General features: G+C 39.1%; 1 protein-coding gene across 3 annotated transcripts in view; it reads left to right on the top strand.

Annotated features, from left to right (window-relative positions):
• The window catches only part of wars1 (tryptophanyl-tRNA synthetase 1), a 29,280-nt gene extending 4,714 nt beyond the window's left edge, over positions 1–24,566 (top strand). For all 3 annotated transcript variants that reach the window (XM_073039671.1, XM_073039674.1, XM_073039673.1), the window contains exons 3-11: positions 1,464–1,677; positions 5,305–5,413; positions 6,234–6,353; positions 9,389–9,571; positions 12,119–12,219; positions 15,696–15,808; positions 16,753–16,926; positions 17,073–17,213; positions 24,260–24,566. In XM_073039671.1, coding sequence (XP_072895772.1) covers positions 1,464–1,677; positions 5,305–5,413; positions 6,234–6,353; positions 9,389–9,571; positions 12,119–12,219; positions 15,696–15,808; positions 16,753–16,926; positions 17,073–17,213; positions 24,260–24,418 — 1,314 coding nt within the window. In that variant the 3' untranslated portion in view covers positions 24,419–24,566. The remainder of the gene's footprint in view (positions 1–1,463; positions 1,678–5,304; positions 5,414–6,233; positions 6,354–9,388; positions 9,572–12,118; positions 12,220–15,695; positions 15,809–16,752; positions 16,927–17,072; positions 17,214–24,259) is intronic.
• The last annotated feature ends 945 nt before the right edge of the window (positions 24,567–25,511 follow it).

Below are 25,511 nucleotides of genomic sequence, written 5' to 3' on the forward strand. Positions count from 1 at the left end.
TGGTGGACACAGTCCAGTCCATCACAGGCAAAGCCCTCCCCACCATTGTGCACAGCCACTAGAAAGCAGCATCCATCATCGAGGACACCCTCCAGGTTCAGGAATAGCTATTACCCTTCAACCAACAAACTCCTGAACTAGTGGGGATAACTTTACTCACCTCAACTCTGAACTTATTCCACAGTCTATGGGCTCATTTTCAAGGACTCGAGAACTCATGTTCTCCATAGTATTTATTTACTTACTTTTTTAAAAAATATATCATTTGCATATTGTTTGTTTGTCAGTCTTCGTAGTCTTTCTCTTTTCTACATGAATGCCTGCAAGAATCTCAATGTGACAAACATATACAATGATAATAAATTTGCTTTGAACTTTTACAAAATATGCCTCTAGTTTTATAGAGAGATTTAGTTTCAATATCTTTAATGCTTTTGCTATTCCTTTTCTCTACTGATTAAAAATGAGTTTAAAGTCAAAGTTAAGGTAAATTTATTATAAAACTACATATATACCACCCTACGCTACCTATTCATTTTCTTGCAGGAAAATAAAATATTACAGTAGAATCTATGAAAACTGCATAAACAAAAACTGACAACCAATGTGCAAAAGAAGACAAGTTTATTTGAATCCAGGGGATATTATTAATCACTCTTGTTTGCCTTATTCAATTCCAACTCTTCAAATTATTTGTACCCTTCAAAAAGACTTTTAACATTAGAAAGATGTGGGTAACCTTATTTTACTTCAAACTTTACTGTTCAATTTAACAAATAGTAATATACAATAGTTTGTATTAGTATGCAGAAAAGTAATAGCATTTTATCCAATAATAAAGTTCTATAATATATATAATTTCACCTTGAATAGTAGAACTGACTGTAAATTGTTGCTATCGCACTTTTGCTCAATGCTCGAGGTGCTTGTTACTATAGTATGAACTTTTTAAAAAGTTTTTACCATTTTTTAAATTTGTATCTTTATTACACCAGGATAATTTAATCATTTTGTGATACAGAGTGGAGTGATCTGAAGTTGAGTCCCTATTTAAGTTTGTTTTACCTTGCATAACAAGATTTATAAGTTAGTTTTATAGTAAGAATGTCAAGGAGTGAAGCGGTTTATCAGTAAAAATTAGATTGGAGGGCGAACTGATTTCCACAATTTTGACAATCTTTTGACTCAAGAGTCAAAGTTAAAGAGTCAAGTCATAGAGTTATACAGCACATAATAGCTTTGTACAATAGCATCACTGCTAATTTGAAGATTTATCAGCTATCTGTTTTAAAATTAATTTTATTTCATTTCTATTAAAATTGTTTAATAACATTCTATAAGGTGTAGAGTCACCACATAATGGACTGGAAGATCATGTGCAGTTCCAGAGGGGGGGAAAATGGACAAAAATCGTCAATGAAATATATATAACTATTTACAAGGTCCTACTTTTTTTAATTCAGGAAGAAATTGAAGCTGCAATAAAGGAACTGTTGGCACTGAAGCTGGATTATAAAACATTGACAGGGCAAGAATATAAGGTTGGTGTCCCACCTACTAACTGCACACCAATTAACAGTAATTGCCCAGCTGTCGCAGAAGATGATGGTGATTATGTTGATCCATGGACAGTACAGACATCCAGTGCCAAAGGCGTGGACTATGACAAGTTGATAGGTAAATATTAATTTATTTTTTCATAAATGTAATATATAATCTTCCCTATTTTATTATAGAACGTAGAATAGTACAGCACAGTACAGGCCCTTCAGCCCACAATGTTGTGCTGACCCTTAAACCTTGCCTCCCATATATCCCCCTACCTTAAATTCCTCCATATACCTGTCTAGTAGTCTCTTAAATTTCACTAGTGTATCTGCCTCCACCACAGACTCAGGCAGTGCATTCCACGCACCAACCATTCTCTGAGTAAAAAACCTTCCTCTAATATCTCCCTTGAACTTCCCTCCTCTTACCTTAAAGCCATGTCCTCTTGTATTGAGCAGTGGTGCCCTGGGGAAGAGGCACTGGCTATCCACTCTATCTATTCCTCTTAATATTTTGTACACCTCTATCATGTCTCCTCTCATCCTCCTTCTCTCCAAAGAGTAATGCCCTAGCTCCCTTAATCCCTGATCATAATGTATACCCTCTAAACCAGACAGCATCCTGGTAAATCTCCTCTGTACCCTTTCCAATGCTTCCACATCCTTCCTATAGTAAGGCAACCAGTACTGGACGCAGTACTCCAAGTGTGGCCTAACCAGAGTTTTATAGAGCTGCATCATTACCTCGCGACTCTTAAACTCTATCCCTCAACTTATGAAAACTAACACCCCATAAGCTTTCTTAACTATCCTATCTACCTGTGAGGCAACTTTCAGGGATCTGTAGACATGTACCCCCAGATCGCTCTGCTCTTCCACACTACCAAGTATCCTGCCATTTACTTTGTACTCTGCCTTGGAGTTTGTCCTTCCAAAGTGTACCACCTCACACTTCTCCAGGTTGAACTCCTTCTGCCACTTCTCAGCCCACTCCTGCATCTTATCAATGTCTCTCTACAATCTTTGACAATCCTCTACACTATCCACAAAACCACCAACCTTTGTGTCGTCTGCAAACTTGCCAACCCACCCTTCTACCCCCATATCCAGGTCGTTAATAAAAATCACAAGAAGTAGAGGTCCCAGAACCGATCCTTGTGGGACACCACTAGTCACAACGCTCCAATCTGAATGTACTCCCTCCACCACGACACTCTGCTTTCTGCAGGCAAGCCAATTCTGAATCCACCTGGCCAAACCTCCCTGGATCCCATGCCTGCTGACTTTCTGAATAAGCCTATCGTGTGGAATCTTATCAAATGCGTTACTAAAATCCATGTAGATCACATCCACTGCACTACCCTCATCTATATACCTGGTCACCTCCTCAGAGAACTCTAAACAGTCTTGTTAAACACAATCTGCCCTTCACAAAGCCATGCTGACTGTCCCTGATCAGACCATGATTCTCTAAATGCCCATAGATCCTATGTCGAAGAATCTTTTCCAACAGCTTTCCCACCACAGATGTAAGGCTCACTGGTCTATAATTACCCGGACTATCCTTACTACCTTTTTTGAACAAGGGGACAACATTCGCCTCCCTCCAATCCACGGGTACCATTCCCGTGGACAACGAGGACATAAAGATCCTAGCCAGAGGCTCAGCAATCTGTTCCCTCGCCTCGTGGAGCAGCCTGGGGAATATTCCGTCAGGCCCCGGGGACTTATCCATCCTAATGTATTTTAACAACTCCAACACCTCCTCTCCCTTAATATCAACATGCTCCAGAACTTCAACCTCACTCATATTGTCCTCACCGTCATCAAGCTCCCTCTCATTGGTGAATGCTGAAGAGAAGTATTTATTGAGGACCTCGCTCACTTCCACAGCCTTCAGACACATCTTCCCACCTTTATCTCTGATCGGTCCTACTTTCACTCCTGTCATCCTTTTGTTCTTCACATAATTGAAGAATGCCTTGGGGTTTTCCTTTACCCTACTTGCCAAGGCCTTCTCATGCCCCCTTCTTGCTCTCCTTAGCCCCTTCTTAATCTCCTTTCTTGCTACCCTATATTCCTCAATAGCCCCATCTGATCCTTGCTTCCTAAACCTCATAAATGCTGCCTTCTTCCATCTGACTAGATTCTCCACCTCATTTGTCACCCATGGTTCCTTCACCCTACCATTCTTTATTTTCCTCACCGGGACAAATTTATCCCTAACATCCTGCAAGAGATCCCTAAACATCGACCACATGTTCATAGTACATTTCCCGGCAAAGATATCATCCCAATTCACACCCGCAAGTTCTAGCCTTATAGCCTCACAATTTGCCCTTCCCCAATTAAAACTTTCCTGTCCTTTTGTTAAAAATGTATTATGCACTAGTTGGAAATAAAAATGTAACAAAAATATAAAGCTTTTATATTAATATTCTAACTGAGTATAAAGAGTATAAAGAGTCTAAAGAGTCTAACTGAGTTTTTGATTCTTAACTGGCTTTTGAATTGGCAGAACAAACCACTGAATTATATGAAGCTATTACAGTTACAAACAGCATTGCAGAGCATCTCTACCACAAGACAGCTGCGATACAGAAAGGTGTCCCCAACTAATTTGTCAGGATAGCAAGGAATTGTCCATAATGCTGACTTCAAGCGGCAGTCACAACCAAAGAATGAATGTTTGAAAAAATACCTGATGACTTCAACCAATTATATGTAGGAATAACTGAATAGGATTTAGTATGTGTAAATTCACTGATGAGCTTAGAATGCACTTAGTGTGTAACATGGACAAGTTGCTTTCATGGGAAATTTGCTCTGATGAGTGGAATGTATTCCACGGAAAAAAACATACATGACAGTTTGGAAATGGGTTACCATAAGACATAGGAGCAAAATTGGGCCCTCTGGTCCATCAAGTCTGCTCCGCCATTCAGTCATGGCTGATCCTTTTTTTTCTATCTGCTCCTCAACCCAGTTCCCGGCCTTCTCCCCATAACATTTGATGCCATGTCCAATCAAGAACCTATCAATCTCTGCCTTAAATTCACCCACCAACCCGTCCTCCACAACTGCATGTGGCAACAAATTCCACAAATTCACCACCCTCTGGCTAAAGAAATTTCTCCATATCTCTGTTTTGAAAGGGCGCACCTCTATCCTGAAGGCTGTGCCCTCTTGTCCTAGACTCTCCCACCATGGGAAACATCCTTTCCACATCTACTCTGTCTAGGCCTTTCAACATTCGAAAGGTTTCAATGAGATTCCCCCTCATCCTTCTGAATTCCAGCAAGTACAGACACAGAACCATCAAATGTTCCTCATATGATAACCCTTTCATTCCTGGAATCATCCTTGTGAACCTCCTCTGGACTCTCTCCAATGCCAGCACATCTTTTCTAAGATGAGGGTCCAAAACTGTTCACAATATTCAAGGTGAGGCCTTACCAGTGTCTCATAAAGCAGAAAACCATCTCAAGGCACTTGAAATTCTCAGAGTACATATTATATATATCAGAGTGTTATCATATACACTTAAAGCATTTCACCCTTACTGAGTATTGGCGATTGCCTTTGGGCATTATTATTGATGACAATGGAACCTAATTGTAGGAATTTGCCGTACAGAGCAAGAAAATAACTTTAATCTTATCATTTCACTATTATTTGGGTTATTTAATATCTGTATGCAGATATTAATGCTGCATTGCTTTAGCATAATAATTGTGGAAAACTTCATTATTTTCAGTTCGGTTTGGAAGCAGCAAAATTGATCAGGCATTGATTGAAAGGTTAGAACAGCTCACTGGTCAAAAAGCTCATCGCTTTCTTCGAAGAGGAATCTTCTTTTCTCATCGGTTGGCAAGTTTTTTTTATCTCTAATATTCAGTGAAAAGTCAATGATGAGAATCATTCTATAAAATGTGTGTTTTAGTCACAACTACGGAACAGTCTATTTAAGTTATTACAATGACAAATGACATTTTCTAAATTTGTCCGTGCAGTAGATTTTCTTTAATTTTGATCTACTTTTCCAGTTCCAAGCAAATTGCTTCAAATATTGGAAATCTGAATTAAAAACAGGAAATGCTGGAAGTACATGACACATTAAGCAGTATTGTGAAAAGAGAAATAAGCAGATTTGTTTTGATGGAAGATTACTCTATTTCCCTCTCCATATATTATACTTGATCTTAGTATTTCTGCATTGTTTCTTTTTGTAGATTGTGCACATTTTTGTGGGGAATTTTTCAATATCTTTTGATTCTGCTTTCTCTTACTGTGTTTGCTTTATACTTTATCCCTGCATTCTGTTTGGAGGGGAAAGCCACAAGCTATCATAATATACATCTTTTGAGTTGATAATTGCTATAAACTGTCACTTTAGCAAAAAATAATTAGTAGTGTATTCTTAAAAACTGTTTTACCACTACTGGAGATGTACATTTAGCCATTATACTTCAATGTACCTGAAAAAGAACAGGTTTTGCTTTGTAGTGAATGTTTATGGCACTATATTAAGGTGTGGAATGCAATATAGATTTCAGATAATTGTGATGAATCAATACAGTTGCTTCTCAACTCTTCTTAAATAGTTTTTGAGTTGTAAAGCTGTGTTAGTTATATTTTTGTTGTAAAGCTGTGTTAGTTATATTTTTTAACTTGTGTATTTTAAAGGGATATGCAGCAGATCCTTGATGCTATTGAAACAAAGAAATCCTTTTACCTGTATACAGGGCGTGGCCCTTCATCAGAGGCCATGCACGTGGGTCATCTTATCCCATTCATCTTCACAAAGTAAGTATGTCCGTTGAGATAATAACCCCAGAACTTGCATCTTAAACGTAGCAGTTATTTTAACTTGCATTTGGGAACAGCCGTCCAAACTGCCCTATTGATGTCAGTGCCTATCTGTGTGACAGAACTACCGATACCATTGAACATCTGAATGTTTGCCCTAACACTTTATGATGAATTGTTGAGAAAATCCACCCTGTATTTTATAATCAATTTTATAGTGATAGGATATAAAGATTTACATTTATATTGTGCCACTCAAAACCCTTTAAAACCAACTACAATTTCATTTTTACAGTCAATTCAGTAATTTGAAAGTGAAATCACCGTTGTAATACAGGAATTGCAATTGCCAGTTTGTCCGCTGCAAGAACTTTCAAAGAGCAATATGATAATGATTAGAAATACATTTCGGAGATGTGGAGTGAGGGATGGTTATTGGCTATGACACTATTCTTCAAGCTAGTGGATTTTCTTATATCCATCTTATTATGATGTTTCTTATTTAACATCTGAAATATGGAATGTAGTTCCTCTGCCATTACCGTGTGCTGTCATCACTGCACTGAAGTATTAGCCTACATTTTTGAGCTCAAGACTCTTGAATAAATTTAGATAAAACCATAAGACATAGGAGCCATTCGGCCCATCAAGTCTGTTCCTTCATTCTATTATGGCTGTTTTAATACCCTACTCAACTCCTTTTTCCATCATCTCCCTGTAATATTTGACACTCATTACTAATCAAGAATCTATCAACCTCTGCTTTACGTATGTTTGCTGATGATTCAAAAGTTGGGGGTGTTGTGGATTGTCTGGAGGGTTGTCAGGTTACAACGGGACATCGATAGATGCAGAACTGGGCTGAGAAGGGGCAGATGGAGTTCAACCCAGATAAGTGTGAAGTGGTTCATTTTGGTAGGTCAAATATGATAGCAGAATATAGTATTAATGGTAAGACTCTTGGTAGTGTGGAGGATCAGAGGGATCTTGGGGTCCGAGTCCATAGGACACTCAAAGCTGCTACACAGGTTGACTGTGGTTAAGAAGGCATACAGTGTATTGGCCTTCATCAACCGTGGGATTGAGTTCAAGAGCCGAGAGGTAATGTTGCAGCGATATAAGACCCTGGTCAGACCCCACTTGGAGTACTGTTCTCAGTTCTGGTCACCTCACTACAGGAAAGATGTGGAAACTATAGAATGGGAAGATTGGGATGCCTGCCTTATGAGAATAGGTTGAGTGAACTTGGCCTTTCCTCCTTGGAGTGATGGAGAATGAGAGGTGACCTGATAAAGGTGTATAACATGATGAGAGGTATTGATTGTGTGGATAGCCAGATGCTTTTTCCTAGGGCTTAAATGGCTAGCACAAGTGGGCATAGTTTTAAGATACTTGGAAGCAGATACAAAGGGGATGTCAGAGGCAAGTTTTTCACACAGAGAGTGGTGAATGCACTGCTAGCGAAGGTGGTAGAGTTGGATACAGTAGGGTCTTTTAAGAGACGCTTTGATAGGTACATGGAGCTTCTAGGGAATTTCTAGGGAAATTCTTGGCAGCTTCTAGAGTAGGTTACATGGTTGGCACAACATTGTGGGCCAAAGGGCCTGTAATGTGCTGTAGATTTTCCATGTTCTATATACCCAATGGCCTAGCCTCCACAGGCATCTGTGGCAATGAATACCACAGATTAACTACGCTCTGACTAAAGAAATTACTCCTTATTTCTGTTCTAAAGGGAAACCTGTCTATCCTGAGGCCGTGCCCTCTGCTCCTAGACTCCCCCACTACAGGAAACATCCTCTCCATGTCCACTCTTATTGAGGCCAGGGGTTCCCAACTTGGGGTCCATGGACCCCTCCTGGTTCCAAGGCATAAAAAAATGTTGGGAACTTCTGATCTAAGCCTTTCAATCTTCAATAGGTTTCAATGAGATTCCCCCTTCATTCTTCTAAACTCAAGTGACTACAGGCCCAGAGCCATCAAATGCTTCTCATATGTTAACTCTTTCATTCCCAGGATCATTCTTGTAAAACTCTGAACCCTCTCCAAAACTGCTCATTGTACTCCAAGTACAATCTGACCAATGCCTTATAAAGCCGCAGTATTACATCCTTGCTGTTATATTCTAGTCTGCTCGAAATGAATGCTAACTTTGTATTGGTTTCCTTACTACCTGCGTCATCTTGCAAGTTAGCCATTAGGAAATCCTGCATTAGGACTCCCAAGTCCCTTTGCACTTCTGATTTCTGAATTTCATCCCTGTTTAGAAAATAGTCTTTCTCTTTATTCCTTCTACTAAATTGCATGACTATACTTTTCTCTACACTGTATTCCATCTGCCATTTCTTTGACCATTGTCCTAATCTGCCTACGTTCTTCTGCAGATTCCCTGCTTCCTCAACAATACATGTCCCTCCACCTACCTTTGTATTTTCTGCAAACCTGGTCACAAAGATCTGAAACCTTGTGACTCAGCAAAACTAGACATAATTTCAAAGAGCTGTATTTAAAAACAAATGTGCATTTACATTATTTTAGTGGAATCAGAGAGACATGTCATGTTATATGGACTGAATGTGGTTAGCCATACAGGAAATCTAGATGTCATCGCTACACATCTTCCTATTATTGCAATTAAGTCAGGACTTCAAAGTAATTCTCTTGATATTAGGACTTGTATGACATTGCTCTATAATGTTCTGACTCAAAAGAAATCAAATGTAGCATTACAGCTATTGACCGTATCCATTAATAAGAACATGTTGGGTCATTAACATCATTTTATAAAAAAAATCTGTATCCTAAAATCATGATGCAGTATTTCACTATTTTGGTCTGCAGAGAATGCTGTAACTTTAACAGGGCTTTTAAAATTTGAAATGTTTTTAATTTGCTGGTCTATTGATCTTTTGAAAGTGTTTCCAAACTGTTTAAAAATGTATATAATGGAAGTTATAATCCCGTGCATTTTCAATTTGCAGATTTTCATTTTGCAAATAGCTTGTTTATTCTGAGATATTTCTGTTATATAGGTGGCTGCAAGATGTTTTCAATGTTCCTCTTGTGATTCAGTTGACTGATGATGAGAAATACCTGTGGAAAGACATAACACTAGAGCAAGCCTATAAATATAGTGTTGAGAACGCCAAAGACATCATTGCTTGTGGCTTTGATCTGGATAAAACCTTCATCTTCTCCGATCTGGACTATATGGGGTATGTTCATAGTTCTATTACAAATGTATTTTCATTAGAGTTTTAATGTAAGTGTGAGGAGCAGTAATGATGGCTTTGATTTCAATAAAAAGTCTTAATGCAGAAATATAATAGAACAAACAGATAATGGGGATTGCACTTGTTGTTTCAGCTGTGGAGTTAGTTCCCAAAAAAAAAACACACTGACTGCATTTAGCCATTGAATGCTTTGCTAGCATATTGATCAAATTGTTGAGTTAGTAGATTACACAATAGTTTGCCTGAAGCAGAGAGGAAAGTCACTGCAGAGGGGAATTTGTTCAGAAAAAAATGTTATGGTACATGTAAATTTGTAAAATGAAAAATTATGAAGATGTTTAACTCAAAAATGATGCCACTGACGTGAATCAGATTAGTGTGCTTATCACTACTAAATTATTAATACTTGCAGATCTCCTAATCTTGGAAAATGAGGATGAGCTTCAATATTGATTGAATTGCTCTTCCACACAGCCAGTACTGATTTTATGGACCAAATGCATCCTCTGCACTGTTAACCAGGATACATGTGATAGATCATTTATGAAGCATTAAAGTGATTCATCACTGAATAAACTTTCCTTTTGTGATTTTGTTAGTTACTTTTAAAGCCTCTACTTCCATTAAATATAAGGAGTTCTTTTTTAAAATAACGATTAAGATTAGCTTTATTTGTCACATGTACATCAAAACATTCAGTGAAGTTTGAGTCAAATCAAATCAGCAAGGATTGTGCTGGGCACAAATGCCAGACATTTCTGCCACCAACATAGCATGCCCACAACTCACTAAGCCTAACCATACATCTTTGGAGTGTGGGAGGAAACCAGAGTACCCAGAGGAAGCCCACCCGGTCATGGGAAGAACATGCTGACTCCTTAGAGTTAGCAGCTTTAATTGAACGCTGATCTTACAGCCGGTGCTATGAAACATTGCGCTAACCACTACACCCCACTTCATCTACTTTTTATAATTCAATAACCAAGGAGGAGAAATACAATGGGAAACAAGGCTACCTGCTTGTGTAACTTATTATGTCACTATAAATTTCATATTTTGTTATACAATCAACCCTCTAAGTCTATGATCTCAGTGCAAACCAATTACTCAAATTATTTTCCCTGTAATAACTGTATTCTCTCTCACAAACTCATCAATTCTCTCCTCCCTGATTCTTCAAACACCCATCTACTTTTGGAGTAATTTTTAGAACCCATTGAGCTTAATTGTCAGCACATTTGGGATAACACTCCATCTGCTGGAAGAACATCAGCACAACATCATGGGCCAAATAACTTGTACTGTGCTCTACTGTTCTATGTTTTAACTCAGCAGGTCAAGCAGCATTGTTGTGAGGAAATCTATCATCAGTGTTTCAGGCCAAAACCCTACATTAAGACAAAGAATGGAGAGGCGAGTTAGCCAGCATTGAGAAGAGAAGGGGAGTGGCAAGAAAGGAATCCAAGGTGAACTGAGAAGGAGTGTAAGGTGACAGGCAGGTAGGGGAGGTGAGTCGGGTGGAGTTGGGAGACAGTGATAGTGAATGGTAGATGGAAGCAGATGGAGAGAGAAAAAGAAAGAGAAAAAACAGATTGAGCATAATGGGGGGATATCTGGGATATGAGGGGTTTGGGTTGTGATGGAAAAAACGGAGCACCTACGTGAAATCCACATGGTCGCAGGGAGAATGTACAAATTCCACACAGTCAGGCCCTAAGATTAAGGTTGAACTCTTGTCATTAGAATTGCAAGACAACAGCACCACCTAATATACCATAATGCCTTTTCATTTGTTTTGTGAACCTGCTATCCCATACTTGCAAAATTGCTGGAATGGGCCTGGTTCCAAGCCTCTCTTCCACCCAAATCGTCTCGTACAACTGGCTACTGGAGGTATCTGAGGTCTGTCCAAAGTAACAGGACATTTCCTTCCCTTTCTGTGTATCCTCACCATGATATTAAAGTGAACTCTTTGACTTAATGCATGGTACATTACCAGAGAATATTACATAGGAAATAGGTGTAGGAGTGAGCTATTTAGTCTTTCCTTCCTGCTTACTATTTAGTACATTCATGGCTGATCATCCACTTCAGTACATGTTCATCATGAATATCCTCCCTGTATGTAGTCTGTCTTGCACTGTTATAATTTTATAGATTCTATGAGATCCTCATTCATTCTTCCATACTCCAGTGAATAAAGACTCAACATATCCAATTTATCTTCATATATCAGTCCTGCCATCTCAGGAAATTAATATAATAAACATTTTTATTGTCATTGAGTACAATCCAACTCGGATAAGGACACCAAAACTGTACCAGAAACTCTAGATTGGTTCTTAGCAAGGCCCTGTATAGCTGTTACAAGATATACTTGTGCTCTAAATGTAAGCGTACCATCCACCTTATCAGCAACTTATTGCATTTGAGACACATAGCTATTAAGACATCTGCTAAACCACCATTTTATATATGTTTTTACCCAAAGAGACTGCATTTAATATCTTAATTCTTGTTTTGTTATAGGCAGAGCCCAGGTTTCTATCATAATGTGGTTAAAGTCCAGAAACATGTTACTTTCAATCAAGTGAAAGGAATCTTCGGGTTTGGAGATAGTGATTGTATAGGTAAGATTGGCATTGCTTATTTCCCAAGTTAAAATGTTTATCAGTAGGTGAACTTATCATTGTTCTTTAATGTTTAATTTACATATTAGGCATGCTATGATCATAAAAGGAGCAGCCTTACTGTGTCTTACATTCTTTTTATAATGGAAACTGCTGCCAATCCTTGGAGTTTCAAAGATAAGAGCTTCATTTCACCATACCAGTTTCAAATCTACGTTGAGAATTTTTTTTCTATATTTCTGCAAGAGCCTTTGCTGTCACAGTTAATGGTACTTGTGAATCCTCATATCCCATTTATCAATACTAAGACTCAGCTAATTTAAACTGAAAATGCAAATATTAGATTGTATCTGGGGAAAATCTATTCATTGAGCAATAACAGAGCTTCTGAAGTGGCAAGAGCATGTCAGGATAGTTGAGAAGTGATTGATAATGGACCGCATAGCCGGATGTTAGGGCAGATGAATAATGCCTATAGAAAATTGTTAGGTTTTAAGGAGCCATTTAGAGAAGGAAAGAGAGGTGAAGAGGACATAGGGTCATTGCAACTCGAAGGCATAGCCTCCAGTAATATAGGGGTTAAATATGTATGTACTCAATAAACCTGAATGGGAGAGGCATATGTATTTTACAGGATTATTCTGTATGGCCACATGTGATCACATTGACAGTATGGATAAAGTCCTTGGAAGAATTTGAAAACTAATATGAAAACTTGCGGCTTCGCTTAATTGGAACCATTCCTTGTTGACAAAGGGAAGGAAGATTTGGTGAAAGGTAGCACCTGAGCAGTAGGGTTTTGGATAGCCTCAGGTTTACAGAGAATGAAATGAGCAAAACTAGTCAGGAATGCATTTGAAAGTACCAGAGGAAGTAACATAATGAAGGAGGAGGCATTAATGATCTTTAAGTGCATAAAGATAGATTAATCCCAGGGACCTGATCTTGTATATACGAGGACATCATGGAAAGCAAATGAGGAGCTTGCTGACACCCGAGCAGAGATTTTGCATCTCTGATTGACCATTGATGCTTTCCTCACCTGTATTTCCTTCATTTCACAAACATCTGCACTCACCTCAGCTTCCTGCTGCTTCAACAGTGATAGAGTTCCTCTTGTCCTTACTTACCACCCCATGAGCCTCCGCATCCAATGCATCACTCTCTTCAGTTTCCACCTTCTCCAAAGGGATCCTACCATCAAACTTATCTCTACCTTCCCCTTGCATCACATCTTCTGCAGGATTGCTCTTTTCGTGATTCCCTTGTCCTTTCGTCCCTCATCAATAATCTTCCCAGCAGTTATCCCTGCTTGCAGCCAAAGTGCTACGCCTGCCTGTACGTCTCCTCCCTCACATTCATTCAGAGCCCCAAACAATCCTTACAGGTGATGCAACACTTCACCTGCAAAGCTGCTATTGTACTCCTGATGTGGTCTCCACCAAAAGCGGAACTTCCTGGGGCCAAGCAGTTTAACTCCAATTCCCATTCCCATCGCAACATGTCAGTCTATGGCCTCCTCTTGTACTAATAAGAGGCCACCTTCAGGATGAAGGTGCAACACCTTATATTCTATCTGGGTAGCCTCCAATCTGATGGCATGAATATTGATTTACCCTCTCCCTCTCCTCTTCTATTCCCCACTCTCGTCCCTTACCTCTACTCACTTGTTTATCACCTCCCCCGGGTCCCCTCCTCCTTCCCTTTCTCCTAAGGTCCTCTCTGCTCTCCTATCATATTCCTTCCTCTCTAGCCCTTTACCTTTCCCACCCACCTGGCTTTACCTATCACCTTTTAACTATCCTCCTTCCCCTCACCTCACCTTTTCATTCTGGCTCCCTTCCTTTCCAATCCTGAAGAAGGGTCTCAGCTCAAAATGTCGACTGTTTATTAATTTCCATGGATGCTGCCTGATCTTCAGATTTTCTCCAGCATTGTGTATGTGTGTGCACGTTGTTTTAGCTTTTCAGCATCTGCAAAATTTCTCATGTTTATAATTTTGTATCTTCATCAGCCATGGGTGAGGTATTGGATGTCTGAAAAATACCTAATGTTTTGCTTTTAAGAAGGGCTGCACGCACAAGCAGGAAAATGTAGGCAGGAAGCAAAATTCAGTGGTGCGAAGATTAGTGGAAGGCATTCTGAGGAACAAGATATATTTGGAAAGAAAGGACTGATCAGGGATAGTCAGAATGGCTTTGTTCACGAGAGATCATATCTCAAAAAAATTTAGTTTTTCAAGGGGGTGATCATGATAATTGACAAGCAGGACAGTAGACATTGTTTACATAGCCTTTGATAAGGTCTCACTTAGTAGGCTGATCTAGAAAGTTAGAATACATGGGATCCTTGGTCAGATGGCAAATTGGCTACAAAGTTGGCTTGGTCTAATAAGCAGACAGTGGTAGCAGAGGATTTCTTTTTAAATTAGAGATCCGAATCACCGGTTTGCCACAGGGATTGGTGCTAGATCCTTTATTGTTTGTCATATATATATTAATGATTGAAGGAGGCATAAAGGGGTGAGATAGGTCGGCTGGTTGAGTGGTGTCACAATAACAACCTTGCACTCAGTGTCAGTAAGACCAAGGAATTGATTGTGGACTTCAGAAAGGGGAAGCAGAAAGAACACACACCAATCCTCATCAAGGAGTCAGTGGTGGAAAGGGTGAGCAGCTTCAAGTTGCTGGGCATCAACATCCCACAGAATCTATCCTGGACCCCATATACTGAGGAATCACAAAGAAGGTATGTTAGTGGCTCTACTTCATTTGGAGTTTGAGGAGATTTGGCATGTCTCCAAAGACTAGCAAATTTTGTCAGATGTATCATTGAGACCCTTCATCTTACACCCAACTGTGATTATGGAACCTTCCTACATACTGGTTGGCCCTTTTTTTTTTACATCTTTGACTACTTTTTTAAAAATAACTAATTGTCCATAAAGTATCACTGGAATACCATGTGGATCACCAGAGATTAAACAGAGGAGATTTTAAAAGTACAAGCATCTGTGAATTCAGAGGGAGCTTATTCCAGGGGCAGACAGGCAGACACAAGCAGTGGTAATTAGGGATTTGGATGGCAAACAATGGAAGCAAGAGAATAGAGGACATCAGCCTGTGATTGGGATGAGACCACATGAGAATGGATGACCAAGTTTCTGCATTGTGGAATCTACTTGGAGGGAGGGAGTAAGAAAGGATGCAAGAACAATGACTTCAAGTAGAGTGCAAGAAAAATTGAGTAGCCTTTCAAATCAGTAGATAATAAATTTCTGAGAGCAGAGTCTGAAGGAGAAACGCTGTGAGGTTTCTCTGAGAAAATGTTTATATTTGGGTGGCAATGAAAACCAGCTGTTTTAATTGGGGCTATAAGATTTTTTGTGGCATATATTGTTTTTAATTATTTTAAGTTTTTGATTGCTGTCATTAAGAAACATATTTAAAACTTTTCATATTATTTTTAATTGGCAGGAAAGATCAGTTTCCCTGCAATACAGGCTGCTCCGTCGTTCAGCTCCTCATTTCCACAAATCTTTAATGGCCGAAAGGATATTCAGTGTCTTATTCCGTGTGCCATCGACCAGGTCAGAGCTTAATATCAAAATAAATCATGTTTGAAAAGTGCCAATGCTTTTTATTATAAGATTGCAGAGATCATTATTTTTTCTGCAGTATTTCAGCTTCAAGTGCATGGAATGAGATTATACTTTCCCTACAAGTCGTTGTTATATACCTCTGTCAGCCAAAGAGAACAGAGGCAGGCTTGATTCATTGCCTGTGTGAAAGTGACAACTTGAAGGGGAGAAGAAATATTTCCCTTTGTCCAGGTCTAGTTATCTCTAAGCCAACACAATTAAAAGAGAACTATCTAGCCATTTGTCATACTACCAGTTGTGACAGATTTTTTTTTTATTTACAATTTGGCTGTCATACTTCATTGCGTCATTAACTGCATTTCAGAAATAATTAACCGTGGACTCTGCTGGAATGTCAAAAGGCCATGAAAAACTGGCCCTCTAAATAGAGAAAATATTTGTACTATTACTCTTAATAGATGCCCTTCAAGGCATTTAGAAGATCATTTGGCAAAGGCTCTGTTTTGGATAGCTTTTCACATTGGAGAACCTGCTACTTTCTTAACAAACCTAAAGAAGCACATGCCTGAGCTTGGAAGTTCAGTATGATTTGGTGTCAGCAAATGAATTGTCATCTCACCATTTGGAAGGAACACATAATAGTGCAACAAAGGTTTAGTTACATCTCTGGGTGTAGATAATTCAGTGTAGCAAGTTTGAGTATGTTATAATTTTCAATTTGCACTTAAACAATAAATATTGCTACGTCTACCTCAGATTAGGAATTGTAAATAAACTATGTTAAATCAAAGATTTTACTGCTGATTTCTCTTACTGCATTGATAAACTTCTAATTGCTTAAATTAGACTCAGTAATTATTGACTATTTCAAGAATCAGCTTTTGAGAAATAAACTTAAGTCTTAATATTTGTACATATGACTTTTTCTATAGGACCCTTATTTTAGGATGACAAGGGATGTTGCTCCAAGAATTGGTTACCCAAAGCCAGCATTGTTGCATTCCACCTTTTTCCCTGCTCTGCAGGGGGCACAAACAAAGATGAGTGCCAGTGACCCCAACTCTTCCATCTTCCTTACAGATACCCCAAAGCAAATCAAAACAAAGGTAATGTTCCTCGTATATATAAACTCATGCTCATATTTGTTGATCAAATGAGGAATCAAAGATGTTTTGCCTTACTATTCTATGAAATTAAAATTTCAAATTATACAACATCAGTGTACTTAATTCTTATTTTTTGTTTCCCTCAGATCAACAAGCACGCATTTTCAGGAGGTAAAGATACTATTGAAGAGCATCAGCGTCTTGGTGGCAATTGTGAAGTGGATGTATCTTACATGTACTTGAGGTTTTTCTTGGAAGATGATGAGAGATTGGACAAGATAAAACAGGTCAGCAGAGTTTACTAAAAACTTAATTTTATTCATTTCAGTCCCCTAAAATGATAACCTTACACAACAACTTTGTCATGTAAAGAGTGGTTGATGGTCAGTGCAGACTCTCTGGGTCTAAGGGCCTGTTTTTGGGCCCCGATCTCTGATTCTTTGATGGACTTATTTTCACCAAAATACAGTATAAGAATCACAAGTAAACAGGAACTGAAGTAGGCTACCTGCTTGCCATTCAATGTGATAATGACAGATGGCCTACATAGCCCTCAATTCCTCAAACTTAAAAAAAACTACCTGCTCTTTAAATACATCCAATGATCTACTTCCACACTTGCCAGTGTGCAGTATTCCAGAGATTCACCACCTTCTGTGGCAGCTTATGTCCCTTTATTTGAGACTCTACCACAGGTTAGGGCTTCTCAACATTTGCTCTGTCATGCCTTCATAGAAAAGAGGTGATTTAGCTGAAACATACATATAAAAGATTTTATATGTTTCATTTAGATCAGCCGTCTTCTAAACTTTAAAGAATACAATCTAATCTTTTAGCCATTATGACAGGACAACTCAGGAGTTAGCCTCATGAATCGCATTTGAACAGCAGAAATCGGGAGCGAGCAAAGAGGTGGCTTACACAAGTTGACAAGCGTGCAGTAAAAAGCAGCTCTTTGTGTGAGTTTCGGTCTTTGAGCTGTGAGCAATCAGAGATCAGAATTCATTAGCAAAACCAAATGAAAATAAGGCAAGGGGAAGTGCAGCAGCTGTTGTCAGAGCGGGCGGTGTTAGAGCAGCGATTTTAGCTTTAGCTCTTTGAGGCTCAATTGTGAGAAGGCAAAAAGCTGTAGGTAGATTTTTTTTTCCAGTTTATTTATTGTTTCCTTCTTTATAATTGCACAATTAGAGCAGTAGGGATGCCAGGCAGGATAGTTGAATGATCCTCTTACAGTATGTGGGAAGGCAGAGAGATCACCAGTGTCCAGAAGAACCATAACTGGTGATGTACTGGAGGATTAGAGGATAGCTAATGTTGTTTGGCTGTTTAAGAAAAGCTTGAATAATAAACCAGGAAATTATACGCCAGTGAGCCTGACATAAGTAGTGGGAAGGTTATTAGAAGGTATCCCAAGGGACCAGATATATGAGTATTTGAATATACAGGGACTGATTAGGGATAGTCAGAATGGCTTTGTGCATGGTAGGTCTTATTCTACCAGTCTTTTAGATTTTTTTCAAGGAAGTTACCAGGAAAGTTGATGAAGGCAAGGCTATGGATGTTGTCTATGTGGACTTTAGCACAGGATTTGACAAGGTCTCCCATGGGACGTTGGTCAAGAGGTTCAGTTACTTAGCATTGAAGATGAGGTACTAAATTGAATTAGACATTGTCCTTGTGGGAGAAGCCAGAGAGTGGTAGTAGACGACTGCTTGTCCGACTGGAGGCCTGTGACTAGTGGAGTGCCTCAGGGATCAGTGCTGGGTCCTTTGTTGTCTGTCATCTATATCAACGATCTGGATGATCATGTGCTTAACTGGATGAACAAATTTGTGAATAACACCAAGATTAGGCATGTAGTGGACATCGAGGAATTCTATCAAAGCTCGTTGCAGAATCTGGATCAGCTGGAGAAATGGGCTGAAAAATGGCAGATTGAATTTAATGCAGATGATTGTGAGATGTTGCACTTTGGGAGGACCAACCAGGGTAGGTTTTACAGAGTGAGCAGTGGGGCACTGAGGAGTGTGGTGGAATAAAGGTCCTAAATTGTTGAAAGTGGCGTCACAGGTAGATAGGGTTATAAATAAAGCTTTTGGCACATTGGTCTTCATGGATCAAGGTATTGATTGGAGGAGTTGGAATGTTACATTGAAGTTGTATGAGATGTTTGTGAGGCCTAACTATTATGTGCAGATTTGTTCACCTCCCTACAGGAAAGTTGTAAATAAGATTTAAAGAGTACAGAGAAAATTTACAAGGACGTTGCTGGGATTGAAGGACCTGAGTTATAAGGAAAGATAGTTAGAACTTTATTCCCTGGAACATAGAAGAATGAAGGAGTGGGGTGTTGATAGATGTATACAACATTATGAGGGGGATAGATAGGGTAAATGCAAGCAGGCTTTTTCCACTGAGTTTGGGTGAGACTTCAACTAGAGGCCGTGGGTTAAGAGTGAAAGATGAGATGTTTAAGGGGAAGCTGAGGGAAAACTTCTTCAAAGAAGGTGATAAGAGTGTGGAATGTTTCAACGTGATTTCAACATTTAAGAGAAGTTTGAATATGTACATGAATGGGAGGGGTATGGAGTGCTACAGTCTGGGTGCATATTGATGGGACTTGGCAGTTTAAATGGTTTGGCATGGACTAGATGGGCAAATGGCCTGTTTCTGTGCCGTTGATTTCTATGACTGTTTTTATTGCCTTCAGTTACAGTATATACTTTCTTAAATAAGCTTTCCAAAATGTTCATGGCACTCCAGGTGCAGCTTCTTCAACTCCTTGCACAGCTTTGACAATATTGCTCTATATTTAATTTACAAACCCTTAGCAATATGTAGATTGTTAATGTGCTGTTTGCTGTCTTAGTTACTATGCTACACTTTGTGTTTCATGCTCTAAAACACCTTGATCCTTCTGCTTGATTCGTTTAGTTTCCTTCTATTATAATAGTCTGTCTTGTTATTCCTCCAACAAAGTGCAAAATCTCAGCGTTCCATTTGCCAAATTTTTGTCCACTCACGCAACTTACCCTCTGTTACAGAGCCTAACTATCCTAGCATGCATCCCCATACCTTTGAGTCATTAACAAACCTAGTTACTTTTTCAAGTCATTAATATAGACAGTGAGTAATATTGTGCACCAGTCTTTTATGTGGCACCTTATTGAATGTCTTCTGTATATCCAAATACACTACATTTACAGGTACTCTGCTATTGATTTTCTTTGCTTTAAAGACGCAACCTGATTTCCCTTTCATAAAATCACACTGATTTGGTTTAATTATATTAAGCTTCTCTGATTGACTAGGCATTCATTTAGATACATGTTAAGGTAACTGGCCTATAGTTTCCCATTTTTTGTCTCCCACCTGTTTTATATAAGAGAGTCATGTTTGCAGGCTGCCGAACTGCTGTTATTTTCCTGAAATATGGTGAATTTTTAAAAGCTTCAATCAATGGATCTATTATTTCTGCAGCCATTCTCTTTTAGAACCTTTGATGCAGACCATCAGATATGGTTGACTTGCCTGCCTTCGGTCTCATTATTTCCCTCCTGATAGCGATTGTTACAAGTTCTTCCATGCTGTTGGAAACTTACCGCTCTGTTTATATTTGGAATTGGATTTGGTTTATTATGTCTTCCACCATGAATTATGTACCATTTGCTTATTTCCTGCTGTAAAATCCCCAGTCTTATTCTCCATGGGTCCTATGCTGAGCAAGCCTCCTGCTTTTGATATACTGTATGTAAATAAATTCCTGCTGTTTATTTTGATATTGCTAGTCAGTTTTTTTTTCATAATCAACTTTCTTCCTCGTTAGATTTTAAACCTGACAAATTTCCAGTCTTCTGGTCTACCACTACCTTTTCCCTCTTTGAATACACTGGCTTTATTTTTAAAATTTTCCTTAACCAGCTTTGTTAACTCACTGAGTTCATCTAGCTGAAGGTGATAAATTTCTGCTAAGAGATATGAAAGAACTTCTGAACTGTCTACTTCTATTCATCTACTGACATTTCTTTTAACCTATTTTCCCAATGTCTGAAGGACAGTTCTTCCTTTAGACATTGGTTAATTATCCTTGGATAAGTTGAGTACACTGGTTTTGAATCAGGATGTTTATCCTCAAACTGTTACTGCATTCTACAATGTTGTGATCAGAGCTTCATTTGCAATCCTTGAGATGTTTTATTAATCTTTCCTCATTGTATATGACTAAATCTAAACTAGCCTGTTCCCAGCTAAGTTTTAACATAGTGCTCTAAGAAATAACCCATTTAGCACTGTATAGAAAAAGAATCTTCCAATGCTATCCATGCCAGTTTGACTAACAATGCATTTGCTTTCCTTACCACTGACTCAACATGCAAGTCAACCTTTAGGGCATGCTACACAAGAGCTCCCAAGTTTCTTTGCACCCCTGATTTTTAAAAATTTTCTCTCTGTTGAGAAAATAGCCTATACCTTTATTCCTTCTACCAAAGTGCATGACCATACACTTCCCTACACTATATTCCATCTGCCATGTCTTCATCCATTCTCCCAGTCTTCCTTGCATCCTCAAGACTACCTGCCCCTCCACCTATCTTTATATCGGCTGCAAACTTAGCCACAAAGCCATCAATTCCATCATTGCTGACATATAACGTGAAAAGGTGTGGTCCCAATACCGACCCCTGTGGAACACCACCCTTCACCAGCAGTCAACCAGAAAAGATCTCCTTTATTCCCACTCTTTGTCTCGTCAGTCACCCAATCTTCTATCCATGCTTGTATCTCTCCTGTAATTTTACAGGCTCTTATCTTGTTAAGCAACCTCATGTGTGGCACCTTGTCAAAGGCCTTCTGAAAATCCAGGTAAACAGCATCCACTGACTTTCCTTTGTCCATCCTGCCTATAATTTCTTGAAATAATTCCAACTGATTTGTCAGGCAAGATTTCCCCTCAAGGAAACCATGCCTACTTCATCATCTGTCTCCGAGTACCCAGAAACCTCATCCGTAATAATGGATTTCAACATCTTCCCAAGCACTGCAGTCAGGCTAACTGGTCTATAGTTTCTCTCTGCTGCCTCCTCCTTTCTTAAAGAGTGGAGTGACATTTGCAATTTTCCAGTCCTCCATTCCATTCCAGAATCTAGTGATTCTTGATAGATCATTACAAATGCCCCCACAATCTCTTCAGTTACTTCTTTCAGAACCCTGGGGCATAGCCCATCCTGGTCCAGGTGTCTTATCTACCTTCAGACCTTTCAGTTTCCCAAGTACCTTCTCTAACTAATAGTCACTACATTCACTTCTGCCCCCGGCACTCTTCTGGTATACGTCTAGTGTCTTCCACGGTGAAGACTGACTCAAAATACTTCTTAAGTTCATATTTGCATCCTATGTCATCTGTTTCTAAGGATTTGATTTCATATTTTTTACTAACAGAGCCACCCCACCCCTCAAGTACTGTACATGTACTGTATGCAGATGCAATGGAAACCTACTAGTAGCAGTAACACTGTGTGCATTCAGATAAGGAATCTTCATCTTTGTTTTACAGCTTTTAACTACTGATCCATTATGTTGCATGTTTTTGCATTTATCTTCCTTCTCTTCCTGTCATGCTTTGATTTTCGTATAACCCATAACCCTAGTTTTTGTTTTTTCCAGTTCAATTGAAGCTTTCCCCAAATGTGCAGTTCCTTCTTTCCCCAGATGGTGCCAGTACTTCATGAATCAGAACCTATTTCTTCCACTCACCCTCGAACCTTGTAGTTACTTCTGTAATTCTCCTTCTGCAGTTTACATATGACTAAAGTAGAAATCTGGAGATTACCATCCTAATGGTTCTGCTTTTTCAACTTTGCTCTAACTGCTCACCGTACCCTCCTTCCTAACCCGACCTGTGGTGTTAATGCCTATGTGCACCACTAAGACTGGATCCTCCCCGTCACTCCAAGTTAATCCCCAGGTTAAAAAAACCTCAGGACTTTGCTGCGGAAAACAATGTCTCTTCTCCCATCTCTGTTATGGCCTCTGACCACATTCCTTTTTTCTCCCACTACTTGAATGACTCTCTGCAACTTGTGCTATGAACAATTCTCATATCCTCTGTATGTCCCTAGTCTTGTCCAAACACGAAGCAAGAACTTCATACCTGGTAATGGCTGAGGCTCATCCAGAACTATCCTCTAGATACATTTATCTGCCTCTTTTGCAATCATACCATTAACCTTTAATACAACCAACAAATACACAGCAGGAATTAGCAATGCCAGTGTAATATTTCCAGAATGTGTCAGTTGCACAGGATTGTTAATTTAGTACAACATACGTCAGATGGAGTTCGTCAGCCTGGGAAGGCAGTCCATCTAAGAGAGGGAAAACTCTGACTTCAAACCTCCGTTGCCTTGTGGCCATACCCACTCATGGGAAAGGCTTTGGGAGTAAACCTGGAGGACAAATCCAGAGCTGAAGTCCCTAAGGCAGTCCGACGTTGTCTTCAAACTCATTCTGGCAACTCCTGCGACGACACTGATGCCAAGTTGTATCGGCCCTTGCCCTTCCCTTGGACAACATCAGTGGCGTGGAGAGGGAGACTCGCTGCATGGGCAACTGCCGGTCTCCCATACGACCTTGCCCAGGCCTGCACCCTGGAGAGGGCACAGATCCATGGTCTCACGAGACTAACAGATGCCACACGTCAGAGGAAGTCCTGGTCACGATGCAGCTAATGAAGGGTTTGCAAAAGACATGACATAAGATCAACTTCAAGATATCCAAATGTTTTTTTTCTGCTAATGAATGACTTTGAAGTATATTCACTGTTATAATATAGGAGAAATAGCATCCAATATGCCCAGAATAAGCTCACATTTGCAGCAATGTGACTGTATTTATTTCATAATACTGATTGAAGGATGCATGTTTGTGATCAGCCAGCTTCTTCACTTACACTGGAGAATGAAGATGTTGTCTAACTTTAACGTCTCATCTGAAAAATTATGTGTTTAGAGCATTCCTTCAATATTACACATTTCTGGTCATTTATTTGTAGGGGGATGCAGAAATCATTTCTCCAGGCTTTTGGTTTTTGCTGAAAGAGATGTTAAAATAATTTAAAAAGAAATATTAGCTGTAAATTGCGCCTTAAGAATGTTAGCTGACGCAATGAATGGACCACAACATATTTCTAAATGAATAAAGTCACACTGAAAGGCCTTTATACATAATTATCCTAATGATTTTAATAACGTTATTTGAAGCATACGCTGGTGTAATCAACGCAGTTATATCAATGAATTTAGGGTTTTATATTTATTATCCTTATTTTCTTTAGGATTATTCAAGTGGGAAACTTCTTACAGGAGAACTGAAGAAAATTCTCATTGAAACGCTGCAGCCTCTCATAGCAGAACACCAAGCACGACGCAAGCAGGTGACTGACGAAGTGGTAAAACAGTTCATGACCCCTCGGAAACTGGCATATAATTTTTAATGACATGTTTTGGAATTCACATTCCTTAATGGAGAACACAGTCCAATTTTATTCATTAAAATCTTAACATTATGAAGAAGTTCTATGTAATATGATGATGGACAAATGATTCAAAATCAAATAAATATCACTGAATTATAACCTATAATTTCCAGATCTTTGGGGATAATTGTTTACTCACTCTTTGATACATTATTAGATTGTCCTGATAAAACTTCACCCAGATCCTTATAACAATTTGCACTGATTATTTCTCATTCGAAAAGCCTACTCTTTCATAATAAATAGTTGGTCAAGAATTCTCTGCCCCAGAGGCCAAATCATTAGAGGTATTTAAGGTGGAGATAGACAAATATTTGGAAGGTAAAGGAATTGGTACAAAGGAGTTTTTATTTAGTTTTATTTAGAGATACAGTGCAGAATAGGCCCTTCCAAGCCTTCAAGCTGTACCTCCTGCAACTTGACAAATCTGATTTAACCCTAACCTTATCACAGGACAATTTACAATGACCAATTAACGTACCCAGTACATCTTTGGACAATGGGAGGAAACCAGAGGACTTGGAGAAAACCCACACATTCCATGGGGAGAGCGTACAGAGACTCCTTACAGAGGATACTCTGAGGGCTTGTTTCTATGCTGTCCTTTTCTACGACACTGCGCAACCATACTGCCAGAATAGAATTGAGGCCAGCATACATTGACCATTCTCATATTGAATGGTGTGGTAGACTTGAGAGGCTTGGTGGCCTACTTCATTCCTATTTTCATCTGTTCTAATTGAAAAAAGCAAGCTTAGAGTCTCAGGTAATTGGATAATCACTTGAAAAAGAAATTTTGTATTGTGTGGATAAGAGGGAGAAACTATAAGACACCAGGACTAACTGGATTTATTTTTGAAGAAGACAGCACGGGTTTGACATGCAAAATGGCTGTAACAATCATACCCTCAGTTCTGATCAACAAGCTTCAAAATCTGCAACTCTGGATGCTTAACTTCCTCAGCGGGAGATCACAGTCTGTGCCAACTGGAAATGACGTCTCTATGCTGACAATCAACCCTGGTGCACCTCTACACCCACAAATATGTGG

Source organism: Hemitrygon akajei, chromosome 3 (genome assembly GCF_048418815.1).
Source record: "Hemitrygon akajei chromosome 3, sHemAka1.3, whole genome shotgun sequence".
In the NCBI taxonomy this organism is placed as follows: Eukaryota; Metazoa; Chordata; class Chondrichthyes; order Myliobatiformes; family Dasyatidae; genus Hemitrygon; species Hemitrygon akajei.